General features: G+C 67.5%; 9 protein-coding genes across 9 annotated transcripts; 6 read left to right on the forward strand and 3 right to left on the reverse strand.

Annotated features, from left to right (window-relative positions):
- Window positions 1-1,715: 1,715 nt before the first annotated feature.
- On the forward strand, window positions 1,716-5,552 carry FA09DRAFT_3750 (hypothetical protein). Its single transcript, XM_025745623.1, has one exon. The coding sequence runs from the start codon at window positions 1,779-1,781 to the stop codon at window positions 5,157-5,159; it is 3,381 nt and encodes a 1,126-aa protein (XP_025601437.1). The 5' UTR covers window positions 1,716-1,778; the 3' UTR covers window positions 5,160-5,552.
- Window positions 5,070-6,723, reverse strand: FA09DRAFT_327113 (GPN-loop GTPase 3). The gene is made up of 6 exons (XM_025741277.1): window positions 6,465-6,723; window positions 6,176-6,255; window positions 5,851-6,124; window positions 5,619-5,712; window positions 5,427-5,537; window positions 5,070-5,330 (listed from the first exon to the last, which is right to left on the reverse strand). Exons 1-6 carry the CDS (start codon window positions 6,701-6,703, stop codon window positions 5,280-5,282), a joined length of 849 nt encoding a protein of 282 aa, XP_025601438.1. The 5' UTR covers window positions 6,704-6,723; the 3' UTR covers window positions 5,070-5,279.
- Window positions 6,724-6,859: 136 nt separating this feature from the next.
- On the forward strand, window positions 6,860-8,074 carry FA09DRAFT_327114 (hypothetical protein). The gene is made up of 3 exons (XM_025741278.1): window positions 6,860-7,013; window positions 7,073-7,397; window positions 7,800-8,074. The coding sequence occupies exons 1-3, from the start codon at window positions 6,871-6,873 to the stop codon at window positions 8,061-8,063; spliced, it is 732 nt and encodes a 243-aa protein (XP_025601439.1). The 5' UTR covers window positions 6,860-6,870; the 3' UTR covers window positions 8,064-8,074.
- A 1,209-nt stretch (window positions 8,075-9,283) lies between these two features.
- On the forward strand, window positions 9,284-9,686 carry FA09DRAFT_327116 (hypothetical protein). Its single transcript, XM_025741279.1, has one exon. It carries the CDS (start codon window positions 9,305-9,307, stop codon window positions 9,578-9,580), a length of 276 nt encoding a protein of 91 aa, XP_025601440.1. The 5' UTR covers window positions 9,284-9,304; the 3' UTR covers window positions 9,581-9,686.
- Window positions 9,687-10,848: 1,162 nt separating this feature from the next.
- On the forward strand, window positions 10,849-11,860 carry FA09DRAFT_335795 (hypothetical protein; the record flags this gene model as incomplete). Its single annotated transcript, XM_025743799.1, has 4 exons — window positions 10,849-10,968; window positions 11,024-11,220; window positions 11,277-11,416; window positions 11,472-11,860. The coding sequence occupies 4 exons, from the start codon at window positions 10,849-10,851 to the stop codon at window positions 11,858-11,860; spliced, it is 846 nt and encodes a 281-aa protein (XP_025601441.1).
- A 972-nt stretch (window positions 11,861-12,832) lies between these two features.
- On the forward strand, window positions 12,833-14,231 carry FA09DRAFT_327117 (hypothetical protein). The gene is made up of 2 exons (XM_025741280.1): window positions 12,833-13,046; window positions 13,293-14,231. The coding sequence occupies exons 1-2, from the start codon at window positions 12,934-12,936 to the stop codon at window positions 14,101-14,103; spliced, it is 924 nt and encodes a 307-aa protein (XP_025601442.1). The 5' UTR covers window positions 12,833-12,933; the 3' UTR covers window positions 14,104-14,231.
- Window positions 14,232-14,666: 435 nt separating this feature from the next.
- On the reverse strand, window positions 14,667-16,703 carry FA09DRAFT_282133 (DEAD-domain-containing protein; the record flags this gene model as incomplete). The annotated part of the gene is made up of 1 exon (XM_025739822.1): window positions 14,667-16,703. A coding segment is annotated over one exon (2,037 nt), but the record flags the coding sequence as incomplete, so codon positions are not given.
- A 634-nt stretch (window positions 16,704-17,337) lies between these two features.
- FA09DRAFT_303273 (WD40 repeat-like protein) lies at window positions 17,338-19,475 on the forward strand. Its single transcript, XM_025740438.1, has 5 exons — window positions 17,338-17,778; window positions 17,836-18,232; window positions 18,290-18,684; window positions 18,772-19,035; window positions 19,093-19,475. The coding sequence occupies exons 1-5, from the start codon at window positions 17,365-17,367 to the stop codon at window positions 19,375-19,377; spliced, it is 1,755 nt and encodes a 584-aa protein (XP_025601444.1). The 5' UTR covers window positions 17,338-17,364; the 3' UTR covers window positions 19,378-19,475.
- Window positions 19,455-21,902, reverse strand: FA09DRAFT_3883 (aromatic prenyltransferase). The gene is made up of 7 exons (XM_025745628.1): window positions 21,806-21,902; window positions 21,273-21,559; window positions 21,124-21,220; window positions 20,193-21,074; window positions 20,089-20,137; window positions 20,009-20,035; window positions 19,455-19,953 (listed from the first exon to the last, which is right to left on the reverse strand). The coding sequence occupies exons 2-7, from the start codon at window positions 21,490-21,492 to the stop codon at window positions 19,627-19,629; spliced, it is 1,602 nt and encodes a 533-aa protein (XP_025601445.1). The 5' UTR covers window positions 21,493-21,559; window positions 21,806-21,902; the 3' UTR covers window positions 19,455-19,626.
- Window positions 21,903-22,739: the final 837 nt, after the last annotated feature.

A 22,739-nucleotide genomic window follows, 5' to 3' on the forward strand; every position in this document is an offset into this window, starting at 1 on the left:
TTGGTGATGACGCTGCAGCTCCTCTTCTCGCTGCAGCATCTCTGCGCTTTGCCGCCGCTGCAGCTCGCGCTGCTGCTGCATGCCTGCATGCTGCATCTGCTCCTGGCTCACCCTGCGCGGTCCGTGCATGGGCCGGCCAAGCTCAGGCTGTCCGCCGCCTGGCGACGCGAGCCACGGATAGCCGTGCGCAGCTGCGGCAGCGGCATCGCCGGGCGTCAATGGCGGAGCATGCTCGCCGGAGCCGACGGGCGTCAGCGGCGTGCGTGGCACCATGGTGGGCGCATAGGCGAAGAAGGAGCTGCCGGGCGTCGTCGGGTACGGCGAAGCGCTGTGTGGACCAGCGCCTTCATGTCCGCTTCGTGGAGGCGGCGACGCAGCATGCAGAGGCGGCAGCGCCGCACGCCGACTCTCAGGGCTGCGTCGCGGCAGCTCAGGCACGGCAAAGTCGCCCGACAGCCGATGTGGCTGCGCCGCTGCTGGCCGGCCGGCGTCCATCGACATGAGCCGCGGCGGCCGACGTGCATCGGTCTGTGGACTCAGGATGACGCTGGCGCCAGCAAAAGCAGGGCCCCCGCTGCCGAGCAGCGGCGAGCTGTTCGTGTGATGCCGGTGCTCAAGACGTGCAGAGGGCATGCGCGGCGAGTGCTGCTCCATGCCCACTGCGCCGGCACCGCCAGTGAAGCGCGCCGAGTTGGAGCTGCTGCTGCGTGGCCGCGAGTCTTCGAGCGCGCCAGGTGTGCCGGCGTTGAGGATGCTAAAGAGCGACGGCGAGCGTTCGGTGCGCTGCATGCCGCCCGGCGTGCCGCCGATGCTGCCGGAGCGCGGTGCGTCGTGCGGCGGCAGCAGCGAGTGCCGCTCGGGCGGCGAGGCGTGCGGCCCGCGCATGGGCGGTCCGGGCGCCGGCGAGAGGCGCGGCGCCGTCGACGCAGCACTGCCGCCGCTGGAGCGGCGTACGAGCGGCGCATGCTCCTCGGAGTTGAGCATGTCGGCGATGCTGGCGCTGCGCGATGCCCGGCCGCCCGGCGGCGCCGGCGCATGCTGTGCCGCGCTGGCGCGAAAGGAGTCGGCGCTGGGCGTGCGCGAGAGGGGCCGCGAGTAGGCCGTACCGCCGCTGCCGCTGCCGTAGGCGTGCGCCGGGCCCGGCTCGGGCGGCGCCATGGGCGAGGAGAGCGGGTGCGGCGCATGGTGCGAGGGTGCTGCGGGGCCGTCGAAGCGCATGGCATGCGTGCTGCCGCTGCCGCTGCCACTCGCAGTGCTGGCCTGGCTGTGTGCGCTGCTGCCGTGCCGAGGCAAGGCCGGCCGCGGCGGCGACGAGGGCGCCGCATCGCGCACGGGATCGAAGCCGGCGGGCATGCTGGGCAGCAGCTGCGGCGGCGCGGCGCTCGGCCCTGCTCAGAGCAGCAAGATGCGCCGCAGGTGGTGCTTGCACGTGCAGCAGAGCGAGACGGCGTCGACTGCGGCTTTATTGTGCGCGATGCATGGCGCAGTGGAGCTGAAGGGTGAGAGTGTGGCCTGGCAAGCCGGAGCGAGAAGGATGGTGGTGGTGTGGGAGGAAGAGCGACAGACGCGCGCATCGGCGTGCGTCGCGCTCGCAGAAGCGCTGCTGCCAGCGACCAAGACGCGCCTGCCGAGCACCAGCACAAGAGACCGATGCCGTGCCTGGGCCTGCGAAGGCGGCGCGCGCGCGGCGCTTCGCACGGTCCGGTACCACACACCTTCGCGTCCTCTCACACCACCCACCTCAACGCGCCTCGCTCTCCGCCGCCTGCGCCCGTGCCATGGCCTCGCCGCTCGCCTCGCCGCTCGAGGCCCGCAACGGCAGCGGCAGCAGCGGCGCAGCAGCAGCAGGGCCGAGCAGCAGCAGCAGCAGCCATGCCGCCGCCTCGCTCGGCCTCGGACATGCCTCCACGCCGCCCGCTCGCCGTCCAAGTGCCAGTGCCCGCCTCTACTCGTCGCGCCTGCGCGCCGGCGCCGCAGCCCACGCCAGCGGCGCAGACGAGGCCCTGCTGCGCTCGCTCGACGACGCGCCCTCGCTCGCACACTGGCTCAACGGCGCCCTCGCTGCTCAGCCTGCGACACGCCCAGAGGGCTCCAGCAGCAGCGGCGATGCCACGCCGAGCGGCAGCGGCAGCGCCGTGCCGTCGCTGGCCGCGCTCGACGAGCACCTCTCGCGCCTGACGCTCTCGATGGGCGAGGCGCGCGCCGGTGCCACGGCCGCCATCGACGACGTCCTTTCGCACACGTCGGCCTCACTGCCGCGCCTCGGCACGCAGCTGCGCCTCGTGCGCGACGGTGCCGTGCAGCTGAGCGAGCGCATCGACGCCGTGCGCCAGGCGGCGGGCCTGCAGCCGCCGCAGCTGGCAGCGGAGGCGACGCAGTCTCCGCAGCCGAATGGCACGCACACGGAGGAGGGGCAGGCCGTTTCGACCTCGGCGCAGCCGACCGACGCTGCCGAGGCTCTCTCCCGGCTCGCGGCGCTGTACACGCTGCGTGCACGCATGTCCGCAGCGCGCGACGTGCTGCGTCTGGCCGAGTCATGGTCGACACTGGCGCCCGACGTCACCTCGCACCTCTCCGAGGAGAAGCACGTGGCTGCGGCATCGCGTCTCGCCGAGGCGGCCGCCTCGCTGCCCGTCTTTGAGCGCACGCCCGAGTACGAGGCGCGCGCTCGGCTGCTCGCCAGCCTCACCGATGCGCTCGAGGCGCAGCTGCGCCCGCAACTGCTGCGTGCCGCAGAGGCAAAGGATGTGCAGACGGCGGCACGCTGCGCAGATGTGCTGCGTACCGTCGGCCGCGCCGACGAGTTCGCTGCTCTGTGGCGCCGCACACGCTCGGCTGCTGTGGTGCAAGCATGGAACGAGGATGCGGCGGCACAGTCGGCTGTGGCGCGCTTGCAACAAACGTGGCCAAACCTCATTGAGCAGCTGGCCGACGTCCTCGAGGAGGAGTGCACCTTTGCGCCGGTCCTCTTTATCCAAGATCCACGCAGCGCACTTGAGGCGCTCCTCGTCGGCGCCTTGCAGGAGCTCGAGCCGCCATTGGCAATGACCATACGCAATGCGGCAGACTCGAGCGGCGAGGCTGCACTCGAGGTGCTGTTACGAGCGTATGGCCTGGCCAGCAGCGCAAGCTCGCGCTGGTCAGCCATCCTGGCGCGCCTGGCCGCAGCAGCAGCAGCGGAGTCGCCATCGGCAGCGGCAGGCGCTCAGCTCTCGCCGCAGATTGCACTGCAAGTGTCGCCCTTGCCGATCTCGCCCGGTAATGCCGGTCTCGAGCCCACTGCCAGCCCTTCGCGGCCATCGACGCACGCAAGGCGCAACTCGTCCATCAGCGTCAGTCGGCGCAGTTCAAGGCGGGTCAGCGTACTCGGCTCGCTTGACACACGCCGCACGTCCCTCGAGCCCGCAGAAGGCCCGTCGCCCGGCGGCGCAGGCGCGTCGTCGGCCGTGCCAACACCCGCGCTCGGCGTTTCGCTACGCCGGCCTGCTGCTTGGGAGAGCATGCTGTGGACGCCTTTCCTCGAGCATCAGAGCATGTACGGCGCCCTGGAGAGCCGAGCACTGCAAGCTGCATGGCAGCGCGGCGCTGCAGCACGACGCAGTGCGCATCCTGAGGGCGCTGCCAGCGCCGCGGGCTTTGCGGGCGAGCTCGAGGCTGCCATCTGGCTTTGCTCCGAAGCGACAAAGCGCGCGTTGCGCTTTACCTTCGGCCTCGGCCTGCCCTCTCTGCTGACGGCGCACGATGAACTTCTCTCGCACTTGCTCGAAGTGGCACGCCAGGCGCTCGAAGAGACGGCACGCGCCTCGATGGAGGCGTCTCGCGCACGTGCTGCGGCGCTGCTTGAGGCGGACGAGGAGACGTACGGCTATGGCGAGGGCGAGGAGTGGGCGGCATTTGAGCAGGGCGTCGCCATGCTCCGTGCGGCGCGGACGGCGCAGAACAAGCTCGACTCGCTCGAGGAGGAGACGGCCGCCTCGAGCGCCAACATCGCTGCTGCCGTCCTTGCGGCCGGAACCAAGCCGGGCGAAGAGGCTCTCGCCCGCGTGCTGGAGCACAGCGAGAAGAGCTCAGAGGCCGCACTGGCTATCCTGCTCGCTCACACCGATGTCGACGCTCCCGCTCTGCGCTCCGCATGCGAGGCGGTGCGCGTCCACATGGCCAGCCGCGCCTCGCGAGCGGCATTGACGAGCGGCAGCAGCGAGGCACGCAAGGCTTCCTCAAACGGCCTCGGGAGTGCAGCACCGCCGCCGTCTGCGCGCAGCAGTAGCCAGGTCATCGCCTCTGCCCTTCTTCCACGGGCCCGCAGTGCACTGCGTGCTCATGTGCGGGCACTGCAGCGCGCTCAGTGCGACGTCGTGCTTGCGCCTCTGCTGCCCGCGCTCGAGGCGTACAGCGCGCTGCCGGCGTGGCAAGCCTCGCGCCTGCCGGGCGCGGCGAACGAGTACGACCTCGCCATGCCCACCTTCTCCGTCAGCCACAGCCGCACGATGGGGCGCGTCGGCGAGGGCCTGTTGGATCTGCCGCGCCTGCTCGAGGTGTGGGCCGCAGACGAGGCGCTGGGATGGGCACTCGAGGCACTGCCCCATGCGATGGAGGATGAGGCTTTCGCCGGCGCAGCGCACGATGGCCTACCCGACTCGCCGGCGCGCTCAGAGGTCACGCATGGGAAGAGCAGCAAGCCGCCCATCGCATCGCCGTCGTCGGAACGCCGAACACATCGCGCCAGCGCCTCCATCGCCGCCATTGCCACCTCTGCGCCTGCGCCCGGCGCCCCTGCGCCGCAACCCCTTTCGAGCCACGTCGCTGCCGCTGTGCCCGAGCCTGTGACGCCCGCCGTGGTGCTGCAGGCCTATCTGCGAGCCCTGGCACTCACGCTGCTGGCACACATCACCGACGTGGTGCTGCCTTCCATCGCCGCGCTCAGCGCAGCAGGCGCCGCGCAGCTCGCGGCAGACCTGGACTATCTCGACAACATCCTCGCCTCGCTCAACGTCGACTCGCAGGCGCGTGGCCTGCGCGACTGGCGCGATGCCGCGGCACTGCCGGACGCAGAAGGACGAGCATTGAGTCGCGCTCGCAGTGCGGAGGATCCCGAGAAGAGGCGGTTGGCGCAGAGCGATGCGTTCGACGCGGTGGTGCAGATGCGAGGCTGGAGCTAGGGCGAAGCATGTCATCCTTCCTCTCTCACTCTCGTGGATGACAATTGCATGCCTTGCCGAGCAGAATTAGAGTTGTATGATGCTCGCTCGTCACGCCGCTGCACTTCACGTCGAGGCCCCTCACTCGTCCCCAAAGTCGCCGCCATCGAGATCCTTCGGCTCTTTTGGCTCCTGAGAGGGAAGTTATTGCAAAGCGGGGAAGAGGCCATGCGTGGTCAGAGGCAGGCTCTGCGACGGGGGAGCTGCAGCAGGAGCGGCACGACTCACCTCGTCCTCGCCGTACTGCATCGCATTGTCCACGTGGCTCAGTAATGACCCGACCGAGTCCTCGTCTGTCGAGTCGAGCGGCATGAACGAGACCATGGAGAAGTCGTCGATCTAGCAGCGCAAGGGGGGGGGGGGAGGGCAGCAGTCAGTGCGCCGCTGCAGCATGCGCTCCTGAGACCAAGAGCCACGCACGAGCTGCACGAGTGCTTGGTTCAAGGCATGGAACTTGGGATTTGTCCGCGAGTTCGCCTCTTCGACGAGCAGCAGAGGATCTGGATCCAGATACCTGTGAGCCCGAGGCTCCGTCAGTGGTGCGCCCATGTGCCGGTGTGCGAGTGGAACGAGGCACGCTCTGCTGGCGCCATGTCCCGCTAGCTGCCCTCTCGCCGCCCTCGCCTCGCTGCAGCACGCAAGGCGCACTCACCGCTGCAGCTCTCTGCGATTCCTCCCGCCCTGCGTCTTCTCGCCCGTGTCGCCGCTCTTGACGAGGTCCATCTTGCTCATGACGTTGATGCAGGCGCAGTCGAGGTTGATCATGCTGCTCATGGCGCTCATGACGCCGGCAAAGTACTTTGGCGCATCGTCGATGAAGTTGCTCTCGAGCAGGTAGAGCGAGCAGAGGCGGAAGTTGTACGTCGTGGTGAGGATGGACAAGAGACGCGTGATGAGCGGCGTGTGCGTGTACAGCTCAATTTGGCCTGCGGGAGGTGTGAGAGAGGCGGAGGTAGGGGGAGAGACGGTCGGCGCACCGGGACAGTCGATGATGATGTAGTCGTCGTCGAATGCGCCCAGTTGCTCCTCGAGCCAGTCGAGATTCTCCAGCAGATACCTGCACAGCTCACGTCAGGCCAGCTGCACCGAGGAGAGCACTAATGACAGAAGGACAAAGACTGTGATGGCACGCCATGCAGAGCTCTGGCAACGCAGATCATCCCCCCCCCCCTCTCTCTCCCCTGCACGTCGCCTGCACTGTCCACCTCTCCGTCTGACCCAGTAGCGCCGAGCTCGCATCGCTCTCCTCGCCGCGACTGCACTCACTCGAAGCAGTACACCAGCCCACCATTCGGACCGAGGCCCATCTCCTCCATGACGTCCGCCAGCGACACGAGCTCGCGGATGTCGATGGCGGGCGCATACTCAAAGTGCTCGGCGGCGGGGTCGAGGTTGAAGAGATGCACGTTGCGCCCGGCGGAGTGGGCGTGCGTGATGAGCGCGCTGCAGAGCGTCGACTTGCCGGAGCCTGCGGGGCCCGTGACGAGGACGGCGTAGCGACCCATAGCGAAGGAGATGGTGGAGGTGAGGCAAGACAAGCGAGGAAGCGGGGGCGCGCCTGAGGGGAGGGGGCCGCCGCCAAAAAGCGAGCCGCGGCCCAACTCGCGCGCCTTCCTTCTCGCCTCGCCCTCGCCGCATCTTGCCTTCCCGCCTCCACCTCCCTCTTCTCAGCATGTCCTCGTCCGCCAGCTCCTCCACGCCCGGCTCGCCCACGCTGCCGCCGTCGCGCCTCGGCACAAAGGCGCACTGGGACGCCGTGTATGCGCGCGAGGTGGCCAACTTCCGCGAGAATCCTGACGACGAGGGCGAGGTGTGGTGCGTCGCGCCGTCTGGCGGGCCTGCGCCGCGTGCGACTGACTCTCGCCTCGCTTCAGGTTTGGAGAGACGGCCTCGCGCCGCATGATCGCCTCTCTGCGCTCGCTGCTCGCCAACAACAGCCTCGAGGCGCCTTTCAGCGTACTCGACCTCGGCACGGGCAACGGGCTGCTGCTGCACACGCTGCTCGACGCAGACCTCACGCCGCCGGCGCGCATGATGGGCATCGACTACTCCGAGGGCAGCGTCACGCTGGCACGCGAAGTGGCCGAGGCGAGAGGAGAGGGCGCCGAGGAGATCAGGTGGGCGCAGTGCGACTGTGTGGACGATGAGGAGGCGGTCAAGCGCCTGGGAGAGTGGGATGTGCTGCTTGACAAGGGCACGGTGAGTCTGGTCGCGGCTAGTGTGCATCTGAAAGGGGCTTGAGGAGGGGGAGCGCTAGCAGGCGGTCAGGCGACTGGGCGATGGCACTGCGAGCGATGCCTATGGCGGAGCAGCGGGAGGAGAAAGGCAGATCGGCTGCGTCCGAAGATCGAGAAGGGCGAGCAATCGTCGTGCTGTCTCACGACGGCAAAGCCTTTCAGGCTCGCTCTGCGGATCTCAAGATCCTCTCGTCTCTTGCACAAGAGAGACTGCTTCTCGCACTCTGTCTCGCAGACCCCTGCCGCCTGCACGCTTCGCTCGACGCCGGGCTCCGGCGCAAGAACGAGGCTCATTGCACGGCACGAGCGTTCCCCGTTCACCTGCCTCTCACTCTCTGCACGAGCTGATCTCCTTCTTCTCCAGCTGGACGCAATAGCTCTCTCCTCGCATGCCTCTGTGCGCTCCTACATCCGCAGCACGCGCACCCTGCGCGGTGCATCCGGCATTCTTCTCCTCACCTCGTGCAACTTCACGCTCGAGGAGCTCAAAGCCCTCTTCCTCGACGACGCGGAGGGGAAGAAGGATGAGATTGAGGAGCTGGAGGAGGACAAGAAGCCGAAATTCTCGTTTGGTGGAAAGACGGGGAATACGACGACGGCGGTGCTGGTGCGGAGAAGGAAGGAATGAGATGGATTGACGTCGGATCTGCGCCTGCGTGAGGTGGAGAAAGAGCGACCCAAAGGTGAGTGTTGTCGGTCGAGTGCATCCCTGATCGCGGCAGCAGCTTCGCTTTCCCAGCATGCAGCATGCAGGCCTCACCGTCAATTTTCTGATCGGGCCCTGCGAGCCTTTTGCTGCAGCTGAGGCTGCGAGCATAGGCCAAGACAATAGCAGAGCATGGTCGCACGGGCCCGCCATCGAGGCCGCTGTGCCTGCAGTATGGGCAAGTGCGACTTGCTCAGGGCGCCGTGGAGCGTGTCTCGCCTAGGCCTTGGCGTTCGTCCCGCCAGTCGGGCCTCTGCTTGGCCAGAGAAAGGGCCTCTGTCGAATTGCAAGGACGACGATCTGCCAGTGCAGGTGACATGCGTTTCGCAGCTCGCTCGACGCTCTACGTTTCAGCCAAGGGCTAGACCAGACTTGACTCGCAAGCGAGGCTCACCAGCAGGCAGGACAGCGATGACCTGTTGCGTACACATGATGATGCCTCGTTGCACCGCCCCTCGTACCTCGAGCACAGCCTCATGCTGGGCTTCTCACCAAAATGAGCGGCTTGCCGTGCGTGCGGCACCCAGTCGCTCATGTGCCCTCATCGTGAGCTTATCTGTATCGACCGGGAGCCCAGGCCGGTCTTCGAGAAGAATTGCGGTATCCAGTGCAGCATCAGGTGCAGGGCGATGGCCCGGCAAGCAGTCCGAAGCACATCGGCTGCGACTGCAGCCTCCGCCTGAAAGGCCCATCACTTCATCTGACGAGCTGAGGAGTGGTCTGAAGGAAGTGTAACCTTAGGCCGCAGCCTCGTTAGCTGCAAAAGCAGGGCGACCCATAGCGGCATGCCGCCTGCCGCTTTGCCGCAACAGCGTGCAGCGCTCAGCGATGCAAACGACAGCACGCAGTTGCAGACGCAGGGCGGCAGACGACGGATGGCCGAGATGCCGCTGCACCCTGCACCCTGCCAAGCAGGGCAACAGACTGGCCGCGAGCCACATGCGAGCAGAACGTTCGTAGCAAGGCAGATCGGAGCTCGGCATCGATCTGCCTCTGTCCGCCAACGGCTTGATGTGAGGAGAGAATGCGTGAGAGCGCGTCTGCATGGCCGCAAGCACCAGCACACTGCTGCTGCAGCTGGGCGGCCGGTAGCAGCTATGGAGTGCAGGTCAGGTCGCAGCTTGCGGATACACATCGATGCGGCATGCGATGCGGCTGGCCCGATGCGCTCCCTCGCCCGCCCCTGGGTGCTGCGAGCCGCTGATCAGCTCATTTCACGGCACATCGGCCCGTCCTGCGCCGCTGCATCAGCTTGCAGCGCTGTCGGGAGGACAGCCGTGGGCAGCAGCGCTCAGAGCACCGAGTGCGAGCGTGGCGCAGAGATAGGTCGTGCGATGCGGCGCAGGATTGCGGAGGATGGGCGAAGGCAAGCATCACCTCGGGCCGCGACCGGCCGGCGGCGCCCCTGTCCCGCAAGCGTGCCGGCTAGCGGTGCCTAGCTCCGCCTTGCTTGCATGTGCCAAGTCGAGATCTGCGCGCTGCTGCGAGCAAAGGTAGAGTCTGCACGAAGATATGCCCGTCTGCCGCTCGCGCGAGGAGGTTGCATGAGGGAGAGTGAGGGACGGCGCTGCATGCACCCTGATGCGGGCGCAGCATGCGGCGCAGCGGCATCGGCCGTTGGGCGCAGCGGGGCGCCGCTTTAGGCTTCGCGTGGGCGCAGCGGTGCGGCGCCCCTTGACGCGTGACATGGCGCGTCGCTTGCTTTTGCGCGTCCCTCCAAGGGCTGCAAGCGGCTTGCGCGTGTGGCTCTTGCCGTCGCAAAGCTCCTGAGTCAGGTCGGCGCAGGAGTGCGTGCTGCAAAGCACCAGCGGCTCGCCGGCTTTCCTGCTGTGACTGCGATGCTGCTCGCTGCATGCTGGGGCTGTGCACTCTGTGGGGGGCGGCGGCGGCGGCGGTGGCGACATGCCGCGAGCGGATCTCTGCTGCTCCAGCCTGCTGCGCGCTGCTGCAGCGGGCTGCTGCTCACGCTGTTCATCTGCGGCTGAGGCTGTGCCAGCCTTAAATCAGAGAGTTGAGCTTCCTCAGCGGCAGCAAGGCGAAGGCAAATCTGCCGCAGACGAACAGGCACGCCGGGGACAGGAGCCTCGACGCCCATGCAACGGCCCGGCGCAACGGATGATCGCCCACTTTAGGGAGCGGAGGCGCAAGCCGCTAGAGCAAAGTAAGAGTCTAGTGCCCCTCGCGGGAAGCGGCTTTCCCGGCCCGCAGCCGCTCCTCAAGTCCGCAGCGTGCATGCGGCAGCGCTGCAACACTCTCTGCGCCCCATCGAAGCCCTCGGGTGCTGCTGCTCTCGGGCCGAGAAGGGCACTTCAGCCTTTGCCCTCCGTCAGTGCTCGGCGCAATCGGCGGCGTCGGCCCGCTGCGCCCGCACGAGAGACCCCAATTACGGGTTGCCGCACGACGCACCCTCCGCCCAAGCTCCTCGGGAGTGCTGACGCCGCCGTCTCTGGCTCGCCTTGTGCCCAGACCCGACGGCGCGGGCATCACAGCAGCGAAGATGCAGGAGAATCCGGAGCGCTAGACGCCCTCGCGATGCGGACCGCTCGAAAGCATAAGAAGCGCGCCTCTCGCCTCGTCTCCCCATCTTTCCCTCCATCTCCTCCTCTCCAGCTCTCCCACTCCCAGCCTTGCCTCTCTCACTCCCGCCTATCTCTCTACTCCACTCCCTACAACGACTCAAGCCCAGCGCACCAAGCCACTCGCCGCCATGCACTTCGCCAAGCTCCTCACGCTCGTCGCGCCCTTCGTCGCCGTCGTTGCTGCGCTGCCGCACGCCGGCTCGGAGCTGCAGACCCGCGGCTACACCTACACGCCTGCCGACTGCACTGTGGGTCCATCGGGAGCATCAGCCTCTACTCTTCATACTGACTCCTCGCTCGTAGCCCATCTACGCCGTTGGCTCGGCAAACGCAAACCTTCAGCTCTCGGCAAAGGTCGATGTGCTGGGCGCCATCGACAGCCTGGCCGGTGCGCTGCAGGGCGTCGTCGCCGGCATCACTGCCAAGGTCGATGTGGCCGTCCAGCAGACGGTCCACGACGCTGTGCTCGACGTCGAGTTGGCTCTGAAGGCGGCTGCCAGGTGAGTCGCATCCTCTGTCCGCTGCGTGGTGTTTGCTCACATGCCTCTTCGCACAGCGTTACGGCGACCATCAAGGCTCAGACCGAGGCTACGGTCAAGCTGACGGCTGCCGAGGTCGACGCGGCCGTCAAGCAGGCGCTCGCCGCCTCCATCGCGCAGATCAACGGCGTGCTCGCTGCTTCCATCAAGCTGCAGGGTGCGTGTTCTTGCCCCTCGCCGCCGTGTATCACCCTGCTCACTCTCTCTATCAGCTGTCCTGCGCGCCGACCTCGACGCCGCCTACGCGCAGATCTCGCAGTACATGTCCGCCATCACGCTCGACCTCACCACGCTCGTCGGCGGCTCGCTTGCCATCCTCGGCGACCTGCGCGTCCTCGCCGGCATTGCGACGATGCTCGGCGGCGCCGGCTGCGGCTGCGGCGGCTTTGCCGACACGCTCTACCTCAACCTGCGCCTCGACAACAACGTCGTGCCCGTCGTGTGCAACCTGCTCGGCTTCGTCGTCGGCCAGCTCGAGACGACGCTGCGCACGCTCCTGGCGCCGTTCGCCCTCAAGACGGGCGTCAAGCTCGGCGCGGGCCTGCAGATCAGCGCGGCGCTCAAGTCGACGCTGACTCTCCTCACCGGCACGTGGCACTAGAGGCACGGCTTCTCGCCTTCGCCGTCGCCCGTCTCTTATGTCTCCCACCCTCCGGTCACCTTATTCCCCCTCGCCGTCGCGCTCCTCTCGCCTCGGCCCCACCTTCTCCTTCTCCGCGCACGTGCACACACCCACGTAGCCGCCTCTCGGCCGCCCGCGAGTCGAGCGCCTGTCGCACTCTAGACCACCCATAGATTGCACCCACTCAGCGCCGCTCCTCGCCCGCCCGGCTTCCTCGTCTCGGCATTGCAATCGTCATCTGTCTATCCCACCTTGGCGTGTGCATCTCGTGAGGTGTCGGCGAGAGTGTCGAGTATCATCGAGATGCAGGTGAAAGTGCTGCTTGCGTTGTCTGCTCCACTGCTTGCTCAACCCGCAGCGCCTTGTCGACACGTGCTGCGTCGCCGGTGATGAGCGGTGACTTCTCTGGCTCGCTGGCCCTCTGACTCGCTTAGCATGCCCCAGCGTCACTTCCTTCGCAGATGCGCAGCAGAATCAAGCCAGCAAGTCCAGCTCCTCCCTGGACCCGGCGCTCAACTTCTCGCCGCACAGCGCGCGTGGGATGCACGGTCGGCACTGGGCGTCCAGGAGGCACTTTGCTGCGCCCACGACGCCGCCTCGCCGTGGGACCCTTGCACAGCCCATGCAGCTGCTTCTTCCAGTCAAGCACCGTCGCTCGAGCCACAGTCGAGCCAGCAAAGCTGGCTGGAGCTGTGGTACAGCATGCACGTGCGACTCTGCGGCTGTGCAAGATCTGCAGGCGGCAGCGAGACGCCAAGACGATGCACGGCGCGGCGCACGTCGCGGCGCGCTTGAGGTTGCGGGCAGCGGAGCGGCGGCACGACGGCTGCGGCGCACAGCCACGCCTCGCCCGCCTCCACGCTGCACAGCCAGCGGTCACTCTCAGGCACGCCGGCGAGGCGGTCACTTAAGAACGCCGACGAGGCCCGGGCACCTGCTTCCGCACCACACCTGCCTTCTCTCCGCAAACCGGCTTCAGCGCATCTCTCTCTGTCTTCAGCGCGCATCAACCTTCCTTCTCAGCAGCTCGCCCACACCACACCGCCGCAGCCATGGCCGACCAGATCGGCTCGATTCCCACCATCAATGGCAGCAGCGTCACCTTTCTCGCCGTCATCGCCGCGGCCGTCGTGCTGCTGATATTGATCTGGGTGGGCTGGTGCTGGTGAGTGTGAAGTGCGAGCAGCTGGGCGGGCGGAGAAGGGAGACCAGATGACGAGAGAAGGGCGCGGCCAGGGCTACGATGCCGCACAGCGTCTGTGCACGCGAAGAAGTGCGGCGCCGGTGCGGCCCTGTCTCTCGATGCTGGCGTATTGAGAGGGGGAGGGGGGTGCATCCTCTGCCTTGCATGCCGTCGCCTTACTGCAGCCCTGCGCTTCCTGCTGCAGAGAGCTGACCCCTCTCGCTCCAGCTGCAGGCGTCGTAGCAGGCGCAACCGTCTCACGCGCGCCAGCAAGGGCAACAACCTCAGCACCCTCCATCCCACACCGCACGCCGGCGGCAGTGGGCGGCGCGCCGGCTTTGCGCCGTTGGGCCAGCACGACGACGACGAGGCCTTCAATGCCGCACCTTCGCCGCGCGCCTCGCACGACATCGAGTACGCCAACCCCTACGCGCAGCGCTACGCCGGCTACGACGAGCCCGGCACGGCGCCCGGCCTCGGACGCGCCGCCTACCCGCCCGCGCCTGCTGCAGCGCCGTCTCAGCGCAGCTACGGCCACCAGCCGCAGCAGTCGAGCTACTCGCAGCCGCGGCGCGAAGAGGGCAGCCAGTACGAGGCCTACCCGCCGGCCGCCAGCCACAGCTACGCCGGTAGCACGGCGCCGTACGGCAGCAGCGCGCCCGACAGCACCGGCTACGTGCCGCCGCCGAGCTCGGCCAGCGTGCGCCAGGGCTCGCAGCTGTCCTCGCCCACTGCTGCACCCTCGGTGCCGCACTCGCATCAACATCTGGCGCACGCCAAGGCGACGGACGCGTCTGCCTACCCTACAACACGCGCAGGCGAGAGCTCAGCAGCGCCGTACGACTCGTACTCTGCAGCGCGCTCGTCCTCGGCCGCACACGCACCGCAGCAGCCGTACCCTGCCGCAGGCAGCAGCAGCATGCCGGCAGCACCGTACGCTGCCGGCCCGACGTCGCCCATGACCGACGCGCCGCCGCCGGAGTACGACTTTACGACGGGCGCCGCCGCCTCGGGCGACCGCAAGCAGGGCCTGCACTAGATGTCCGCGTTCCTCTCCCGACCCCGTCTCTGATCTCCGGCCCGACCAGTATATGATTCCCGCGCTAATGCATCGATGCGACATGCACCTCGGGCGAGACTGTGATCGGCGAGAGCTGTATTGCGGAAACGGAACGGATCAGGCAGAAGTGGTGGAGGTAAGATTACACAGATGGGGCGTGAGGGACATGGGCACATGAGGGAGATTAAGAACGTCTTGCTTCGAGCCCCGTTTTGGTGATGCGGAGAGCCGGAGAGGGGGAGCAAGCGAGCGACACGTCACGGTACAAGCCCTTGAGGAACGAAGAAGTGAGAGAGAGCCTGGGTCCGAGAAACGAAGGTGTGTGTGTGTCGAGCGAGGGCGGACGACATCCTGAGAGAGGCGTGAAGGAGCCTCTCCCTCTAAGGGAAGTCGTCGCCGCCCGAGTTGCGGCTGCCGAAGCGCGAGCCGCCGCGCGAGTTGCCAAAGCGGTCGCCGCCGCGCGCACCGCCGCCGAAGCGGTCGGCGCCCGAGGCGCCAAAGCGCGACGAGCCGCCGCGGTCCTCGCCGAAGCGAGAGCCGCCGCTGCTGCCCTCGTCGCTGAAGCGCGAGCTGCCGCCCGAGTAGCTGTCACGCCCGCCCGCGTAGCTGTCGCGTCCGCCGAAGCTGCCTCGTCCGCCGCGGCTCGAGCCGCCGAAGCCGCCACGGCCGCCGCGCGCCGCCTGGTATCCGCCATGGCCGCGCTCGCTGTTGTAGCTGCTGCCGGAGCTGCCGAATCTGGAACGGCCGCCGCCACTCCGGCCTCCCGACCTGACGCCGAGCTTCTGCAGGAAGGACGGACTGAGATACGGCGCCTCGGGCATGCCCATCGCGTCGGTGGCCCACGACTTGAGGCCGTCAATGACGCCCTCCTTGCTGATGCGCAGGTCGTTGGACCGCCCGATGTAGAAGCCGAGCTGCGACATGAAGCACTCTTCAATCTCCAGCGGGTCCAGCGAGGCCACGACGGCCTCGACGGCGGCGTCGAGCTGCTCAGTGACGCTGCTCTGCATCTCGCCCTGCGGGGCGAAGCGCGAGGCGTACGCAATGCGCTCCGGCTTTGGCGTCGAGCCGCCAAAGCGGCCGCGTGCCTTGTTCTCGCGGCCGATGCCGCGCGGCGGCGGGTTGTGCATGAGGTGCAGCACGTCCGCCGGCACGATGGACGACGGGTCCGCGTCGTACGAGGCCGCCAGCTTGGCCAGCTCCGTCTCGAGAGCCGCGACGCTCATCTGCTGCACGGGCAGGTCGCGCACCATCTCGAGCATGCCCGCCTCCCAGTCCAGCAGCACAATGTCGCCGCGGCCATCCTTGCCGGCACGGCCCGTGCGGCCGATGCGGTGGATGTACTGGTCGCCGCTGCCCGGCGCGCCCACCTGGATCACGCGCGTCGTGCCCGGGTAGTCGACGCCGCGCGCCGACACGTCCGACGAGACGAGGATGGCAGCGCCGCCCTGGTCGTACCGGAAGGCGTCGGAGGCCTGGGTGCGTTGCCGCTGGTCCTTCTTCGAGTGGATGTCGTAGACGTGCGTGCCGCGGCCGCTCGCCGGCATCGCGGCCAGAATGCGCGGGTCAGTGAAGACGCGCGTGAGCAGCCGCGTGAGCGCCGTCGTTGGCGCAAAGACGATGATCTTGCTCTTGCCCGGGTTACTGAGCTGGTCGTGGGCCACAAGGCGCATGGTGTGCTTCAGCTGGTCGGCCGGCGACTCGAGTACAGTGGCGAACTGCGGGATGCGCTTGTGCACGTTCTCCTCGCCCGCCGGCACGCAGTCGACGAAGCGGTGATTCGGCGCAAGCGTGAGCTTCGTCACATCGCGGATCTCGCGCGAGACGGTGGCGCTGAAGAGCATCGTGTTGCGCTGCGACGTCGGCGGCAGGAAGTCGGTGATGGCCTTGATGTCGTCGCGGAAGCCCATCTCGAGGAGCGTATCGGCCTCGTCGAGCACAAGCGTCTCGCATGCCAGCATGGCCTCACGGATCATCTTGTCATCGTTCATCAGGTCAAGCGCGCGGCCGGGCGTGGCGACGACGATGTCGGGGCGGCCGCGGCGCCACTCGCTCAGCTGGCGCGAGCGTGACTCGCCGCCGACGAGGAGGTGCACGCCGAAGCCCTTGTGGTGCGACGTCAGCTTCGTTGCCTCGGCAGCGATCTGCGACGCGAGCTCGCGCGTGGGCGAGAGGATAAGGGTGCCGACGGTGTTGCTCGTGTACTGACGCGCCACCTCTTGCCGGCCGTGCTTGTCGAGCGCGGCAAAGTCCAGGTCCGGGCGGTGGCGGTCGAGCACGCGCTGCCAGGCGGGCGAGAAGCGGCCGCGCTCGACGTTGTAGATGGCCGCCACGCGCGCCTCGACGGCCGGCGTGAGGAAGGCAATCGTCTTGCCCGTGCCGGTGCGCGCCTTGACGAGCATGTCACGGCCCTTGCCGTCGCTCATCGTGCCGCCGACGCTCTCGGCGAGCTCGGGCAGCAGGTGCAGCACGGCCTCCTGCACGTCCGACATGCGCTCGTAGCCAAACGGCGACACGGCGAGCGCCTTCCACGTCGAGTAGTCGAGGTGCGGCTTGAGCGAGGCAAACGTGGCGTCGCGCGGCGGCACGGGCTTGCCGTCGGCGCTCAGGTTCTCGTCGGCCGGCGGCGCCGGCTCGCTCTGGGCCACCGCGGCTGCCAGGCCGGCTTCAGCACGGCGTGCCGAGGTGGAGAAGGCCAGCATGCTGGCACGCAGCGCACTTGGCGCGGCAGGGGCCAGTGCGCGGACGGGCAGCGCAGCGACACGGCCGGCGGCGGTGAGGCCGAAGGCGGCGCTGCGCGGCGCACTGCGCAGGGCAGCGCCGAGGGCGCGGCGGGGCAGCATGCTGGGAGAGGGCGCGGCGGAGAGAAGCCGGAGCCAGAAACGGAGCCGGAAGGGGAGGGAGAGGAAAGGGAGAGGGAAGAGGTCGGACCGGAGGAGGCAGGGTCGTGGCGAGAAGCAGCAGCTGCGCCGTCAGCACAGCAGCACAAGAAGCTCTTGGCCGCGCAGACGCGAATACAACGCGCCTGCTCGCACGCATCCTTCTGTATTCCCCGCCGTTGTCAGCGCTTCGCGTTCTTGTATTCGCATCCAAATTTTTCAGCCGAGCTCGTCCGACTTGCGAGCTCCACCGCGCCGCGCGTCTCGCACGAGAGAATTTTGGCAGAGCGCGCCTCAGAACCGCCCCAGCGCCGCTGCTTCTTCGCGCTGCTCTCCATCACTCCACCGAGCCACCCTTACCATGATCTCTGCCGCAGCCTGGATCGCACGCGGCAAGGCGCGCCAGCACCCGGCCAAGTACGCCGTCGACGACGCCGAGCTGGCGCGTGTCGCGGCGCTGGCGAACCTGCAGTTCGACGACGCAAAGGCCACCCTGCATGCCGCGCAGATGCAGATGGCCGGCGACGGGCCCGAGGGCGACTGGCGCGACGACGACGACGAGAGCGGCAGCGAGGCGGGCGACGCCGGCATGGACGATGCACCGGCAGTCGCGGCGGCCAAGCCCGACAGCAACGATCCCGACGACCTCAGCCGCTACAACCTCGACACGTACGACGACGAGCCGGTCGCGTCGACGACGGGCCCGTTCAGCAACATCAAGGGCCTGCAGTACTACCGCAACAACGACGAGGACCCGTACATCACGCTCAAGGATGTGAGTGTGCTGTGTGAGCGCTGCAGGTGCTGGGCCGGCTGCTGATGCCCTCGCCAGGACAACGCAGACGAGGAGGAGGAGCGGCAAGAGCTCGAGGTGCTGCCGTCGGACAACCTCATCGTGTGTGCCAAGACCGAGGACGACGTGTCGCTGCTGGAGTGCTACGTGTATGCGTCGGGCGACTCGAACCTCTACGTGCACCACGACCTCATGCTGCCCTCGTTCCCGCTCGCGCTCGAGTGGCTCGACTACGCGCCCGCCGGCGGGCCCGCAGCCGCGGCAGACCAGAACAGCGCGCAGAAGCACGGCAACTACATTGCCGTGGGCACGATGGACCCGGAGATTGAGGTGTGGAGCATGGACACCGTCGAGGGCCTGTACCCGGATGCCATTCTCGGCAGCCGGGAACGGACAAAGGACCTGGGCACCCAGATGAGCGGCACCGGCAAGAAGAGTGAGTCTGGCGTGGCGTCTCTCGTGTAGCAGCTGCTGAGATGCATGTCTTGCGCAGAGCGGCGCATCCCGAAGAAGCGCGTCGCCAATGCAGACTACCACGTCGATGCCGTGCTGGGCCTCTCGTGGAACCGCACAGCGCGCAACCTCCTCGCGTCTGCTAGTGCCGACTGCACTGTGAAGCTCTGGGACCTCTCTCGCGCACCAACAGGCGACGGCGAGGGCACGTACGCGCTGCGCAGCTTCGACAAGATCCACACGGACAAGGTGCAGAGCGTCGCATGGAACACGTCGGGCGCCAACGGCGGCCAGCCGAGCGTGCTGCTCAGTGGCTCGTACGACAAGACGATGCGCGTCTTTGACACGCGGAGCCCGGACGTCGGCGTCGTGGCGCGCGTGGCGGCCGACGTGGAGGCGGTGCGGTGGAATCCGTGGCGCGAGCACAACTTTATGGTGAGTTTTTGGCGCGTCAGACATGCTTGTGGGATATGCGCTGTCGAGCTGCTGCACCGCAGCGCCGTGCTCACGCGCTCTTGCCAGGCCTCGTTCGAGGACGGCCTCGTACAGTCCTTCGACGCACGCATGCTCTCGTCCGCCGCCTCGCCGCCTGCCGTCACCTCGACGCTCTTCACGCTCTCGGCACACACCGGCGCATGCACGAGCCTCGACATCAGCCCACACATTCCCGGCTGCATCGTGACTGGCGGCGATGACCGCACGGTGAAGCTGTGGAGCATCGCGGAGGAGGGCGAGGCGCAGAAGCCGAAGAGCATCAGCATGGTCGCCAGCCGCGATCTTGATGCTGTGAGTAGAGATCGAAAAGCGGCAGCGCGGCTCAGCTGACACCCTACGCACACACAGGGCAAGATCTTCAGCGCCACCTTCTCGCCCAACGACGCGCTCACGCTGGCCGTGGCGGGCAGCAACGGCACGCTGCGCATCTGGGATGCCCTCTCCAACGTCGGCGTGCGCAAAACATTCGGCGACCGCCTGCGTGCCATGCCTGCCGAGCTGGCGCCGAGCCTGGACGCAGAGACGCGCGGCGACGGCGTCGTCATGCTGGCGGATGAGGGCAGCGAGGCGAGCGATGACGACGACGAGCCGCTGCCTGCCGACGCGGAGGGAGACGTGGCCATGGAGGAATAGAGGCCTTACACTGCGTAGCACGAGAAAGAGAGGGAGAGCGGGGCGGGGCGAGGCAATGACTTTCGTTGCGTGCTAGATCGTGACGGGTCTACATGAGGGGCATCTCGCCAGGAGAGCAAGGCTGCAGGCCAGCTGGCAGACGTGATAGGTGAGGGGCCGCGCTGGGCACATGAATAATCGAAGGTGGCGGGTCGCTGAGCAGGAAAGGAAGCAGCAGGGCGACGTGTCCTCGGAAGGAGAAGGGCGCACTCAAGCCTGGACGGGAGCAGCACTCTGACTGCGCTGCTGCCAGCGAGCCACGCCTCGGCGCATCAGCATGTTCAAGCGAGCGGCCATGCGGAAGCGACGTAGCGGTGAGTCTCGCACCTTCTCCGCTGGCGCTGCAGGCAAGGAGGAAGGCGATGTCGTGGGCAGTGGCGCCTCGACTGCACGCGGTGCAGCGGCATCGCGAGGGAGCTCCTCGCTCTGAGTCACCGCAGGCAGCTTGAGCGCCTCGCATGTCTGCGTGGACGCGGCAGCTAAGGAGACGGCGTTGGGCTGGAGCGGCAAGGGCGTGAAGAGCTGCGGGTTGTGGTACTGCGGGTCGGACGCATCAGCTCGCGGCCTTCTGGCCAGTTCGGACAGCACGCACGGCTGAGATATCAAGACGTCCGTCGTGCTGCGGGCACAGCGTGTCAGCGCGAGCAGCTCGGGTCGATGGTGGCTGCCCACCTTCTGGCCGATGCAGACGTAGTTGTGCACGCCGCGTGACGCAAGGTCGCTGGACTGGCTGCGTCAGAGGGTTGCGCTCATAACCGATCGAGCTGCCGACTCACCGGTCCGGGAAGAGAGAAGCAACAGCCGCAGGATAGCCGCCTTCGATGTCGAGGCCGTGGCTGCTACTGCTGCCAGACCACAGCGAGACCAGCTGTCCGATGCCCTCGGCCACCGATGCATCGCTGCACTGCGGCCAGTGGCGCACCGGCAGGTACACCTTGCTCGACGGTCTGCTCGACGTCGCCGTGAACTCTGCATAGAGCAGCGTGCCGCCGGTCAGATGCTCCGAGTCATCCAGTGGGCCGATGCTCGTCGGCAGGCCGAGTGCAGCGAACACCTGATCGAGCGGCTCGCGCCAGCCCGAGAATGAGGCGCCGCCGAGCGAGAGATGCTGTGCAATCTCCTCAGCTTCGCTAGTCGGGTAGCGCAGGTACACCTTGAATCTGGCGCCTTGCGCGATGCAGTCGGTCGACAAGATAAGCACTTCCGGACGGTCGGCCACCTCCAAACTGGCGATGTACGACTTGGTCGCTTGCCAGCCGGCGCACGCGTCCATGCCGACGCTCCGTAACGCAGCATCGACGACCTCGAGGTTGCTCATGCCCGTGGCTTTCGCGCGGGCATGCGGCATGAAGTACACCTTGGTGGCAGTCGTGCCATCGTGCGAGAGGTCCCATGCGATGAATGCCTGACTCGACACCGCCACATCGTCGCAGAGCGGCGTCGTCGTCGTCATGGCGTCGCGCAGCTTCCGCAGCGTGCCAAAGTCGCCGAGCTCACTGGCATCGAGGCGCGCCACGAGCTCGTTGAAGGCACGCAAGTTGACGCCGCCGTGCGCTAGCAGCTCGGTGGGATGGTCGATGCACTCGATGCTGAAGCGGATCGCGGGGCGACCCTTGGCCCATGTGATGCCGAGCTCGACGGGCGTGTTGTCGTCGCACCTGCAATTGCGTCAGTGTGTGGTGCTGTGCGCGCTGGCGTGGTGCTCACATGAAGGACGGAAAGCGAGGCACGAGCCGCGACTGTGCCCATGCCGGTGCTGCTGGTGCGAGGCCAAGTGCGGGCACGATGAAGTCGCGCAGGAACTCTGTAGCGAGGCGGTCAGCGATGTTGCTGCGTTCAGCGGCGCAGCCTCTCACCCTCATGCGCCCGGACAGCCTTGTCGCTGTACTGCGCCAGCTCGAGCATGCGCAAGATCGGCTTGCCGATGCGCGTCATCCAGAAGGCATCGTCCGAGGAGTGCGAGGCAACCGAGGAGATGGTCGGCCTGCGCGAATGATGAGCCGTCGAGGGACACGTGTCGCTCGACGACGGCGCCTCACTCGAGCTCGTGGGACTGTCGCTCGGCGGAGACTGCATGATGATGATGGTGCAAGAGAGAGATGGAGGAAAAGCCTGTGCGGCCGTTGCGTGCTGTCACTTGAGGCTGCAGCAGAGGGGTGGGACGAGAAAGTGTGGGCATGGGAGACTTTGCGGCGGCCCGAGCCGCAGAAGCTTCTCTCTTGAGGGGAGGTCGAGGCCGCCGCCGCGGCCACGGCCGCGCGCGGACGGCGCACACGGCTCTCTCGCTCCTGTCCGTCCGCTGGCCGCCGGCCTGCCGGTTCGACAGGTCCGAGCACGGCGGCCGCCATGCGGACCGCCGGCGGCGTGCCTGACGCCCACATGCTCTCACCTGGGTGCCGTGTGACGCGGGTCCAAGATAGGAGGAAGACCCCTATGTGCGTGCTGCGACGCTAGAAATAGTGTCACTCTCGCGGCCGCGAGTTATATGAATGGCGCCGCCTGCACTGTGCTGGTGCCGCATTTAGGTGCTCCTCTTGAGCGGAGTTGGGCGAAGTCTGCACCTGACGCTCTGATGGTGCTGAGGAGACGGGCGAGCGCGGCGTGGCAGAGCAGCAGTCCAGCGGTGCAGCCGTAGTCGCAGCAGAGAGGAGATGAAGAGATGCCGCGATGATCAGCTGGCCGCCTCAGCAGGTTGTCAGGGCAGGGCGCCCTTTCGCGTTTGCCACTCCACCATCGTTGCTCCTGATGCTTCCTCGCATCGAGCATCGACCGAGAAGCGCCCGTGCGGGCGCCGTGTGTCAGCAAGATGTCGTGATGCCGCTGCCGCTGCGCCGACGAAGAGCGATGCTATGGAGGTGACGAGAGATGGGCGTCGCGGCGCCCGCCTAAGCGTGCCGCGGCAAAATGCGCCCATGCCGTGGCTGACCCCTGGGCGTTGCTGCAGCCACATCTCGCAGCACCGCCGCCCTTCGCTCAGGTGCAGTCTCGTCCTTGCCGCCGCCTGCGCACGTGGCACGGACAAATAGTCCGCGGAACGCTAGCCGGATAGCGAAGAGATGCCTTCTTCGGTCTCTCGCTCTGAACGCCCACGGAGCATGCAGATGGCCAGGGGAAGATGCCCCCTGAGGCGCGCGTTTTCCGCGCAGCACCCGCGGTGCCGCGCCAGCCGCCGGCCGAGACGCGCTATGCGCACGAGAGAGGGAGGCCGTCAGGGGCCATCCGGCGAGATGCTGCGTGCTCTGCGCCTGACTTTGAGCTTGTTGCGCTGCGCCGCTGTGCATGGCTCGATACCTTCAGCCCAGCGCCAGCCACTGCCCCTCCTG

Source organism: Tilletiopsis washingtonensis, assembly GCF_003144115.1.
Source record: "Tilletiopsis washingtonensis strain MCA 4186 unplaced genomic scaffold FA09scaffold_1, whole genome shotgun sequence".
NCBI classification, from domain to species: domain Eukaryota; kingdom Fungi; phylum Basidiomycota; class Exobasidiomycetes; order Entylomatales; genus Tilletiopsis; species Tilletiopsis washingtonensis.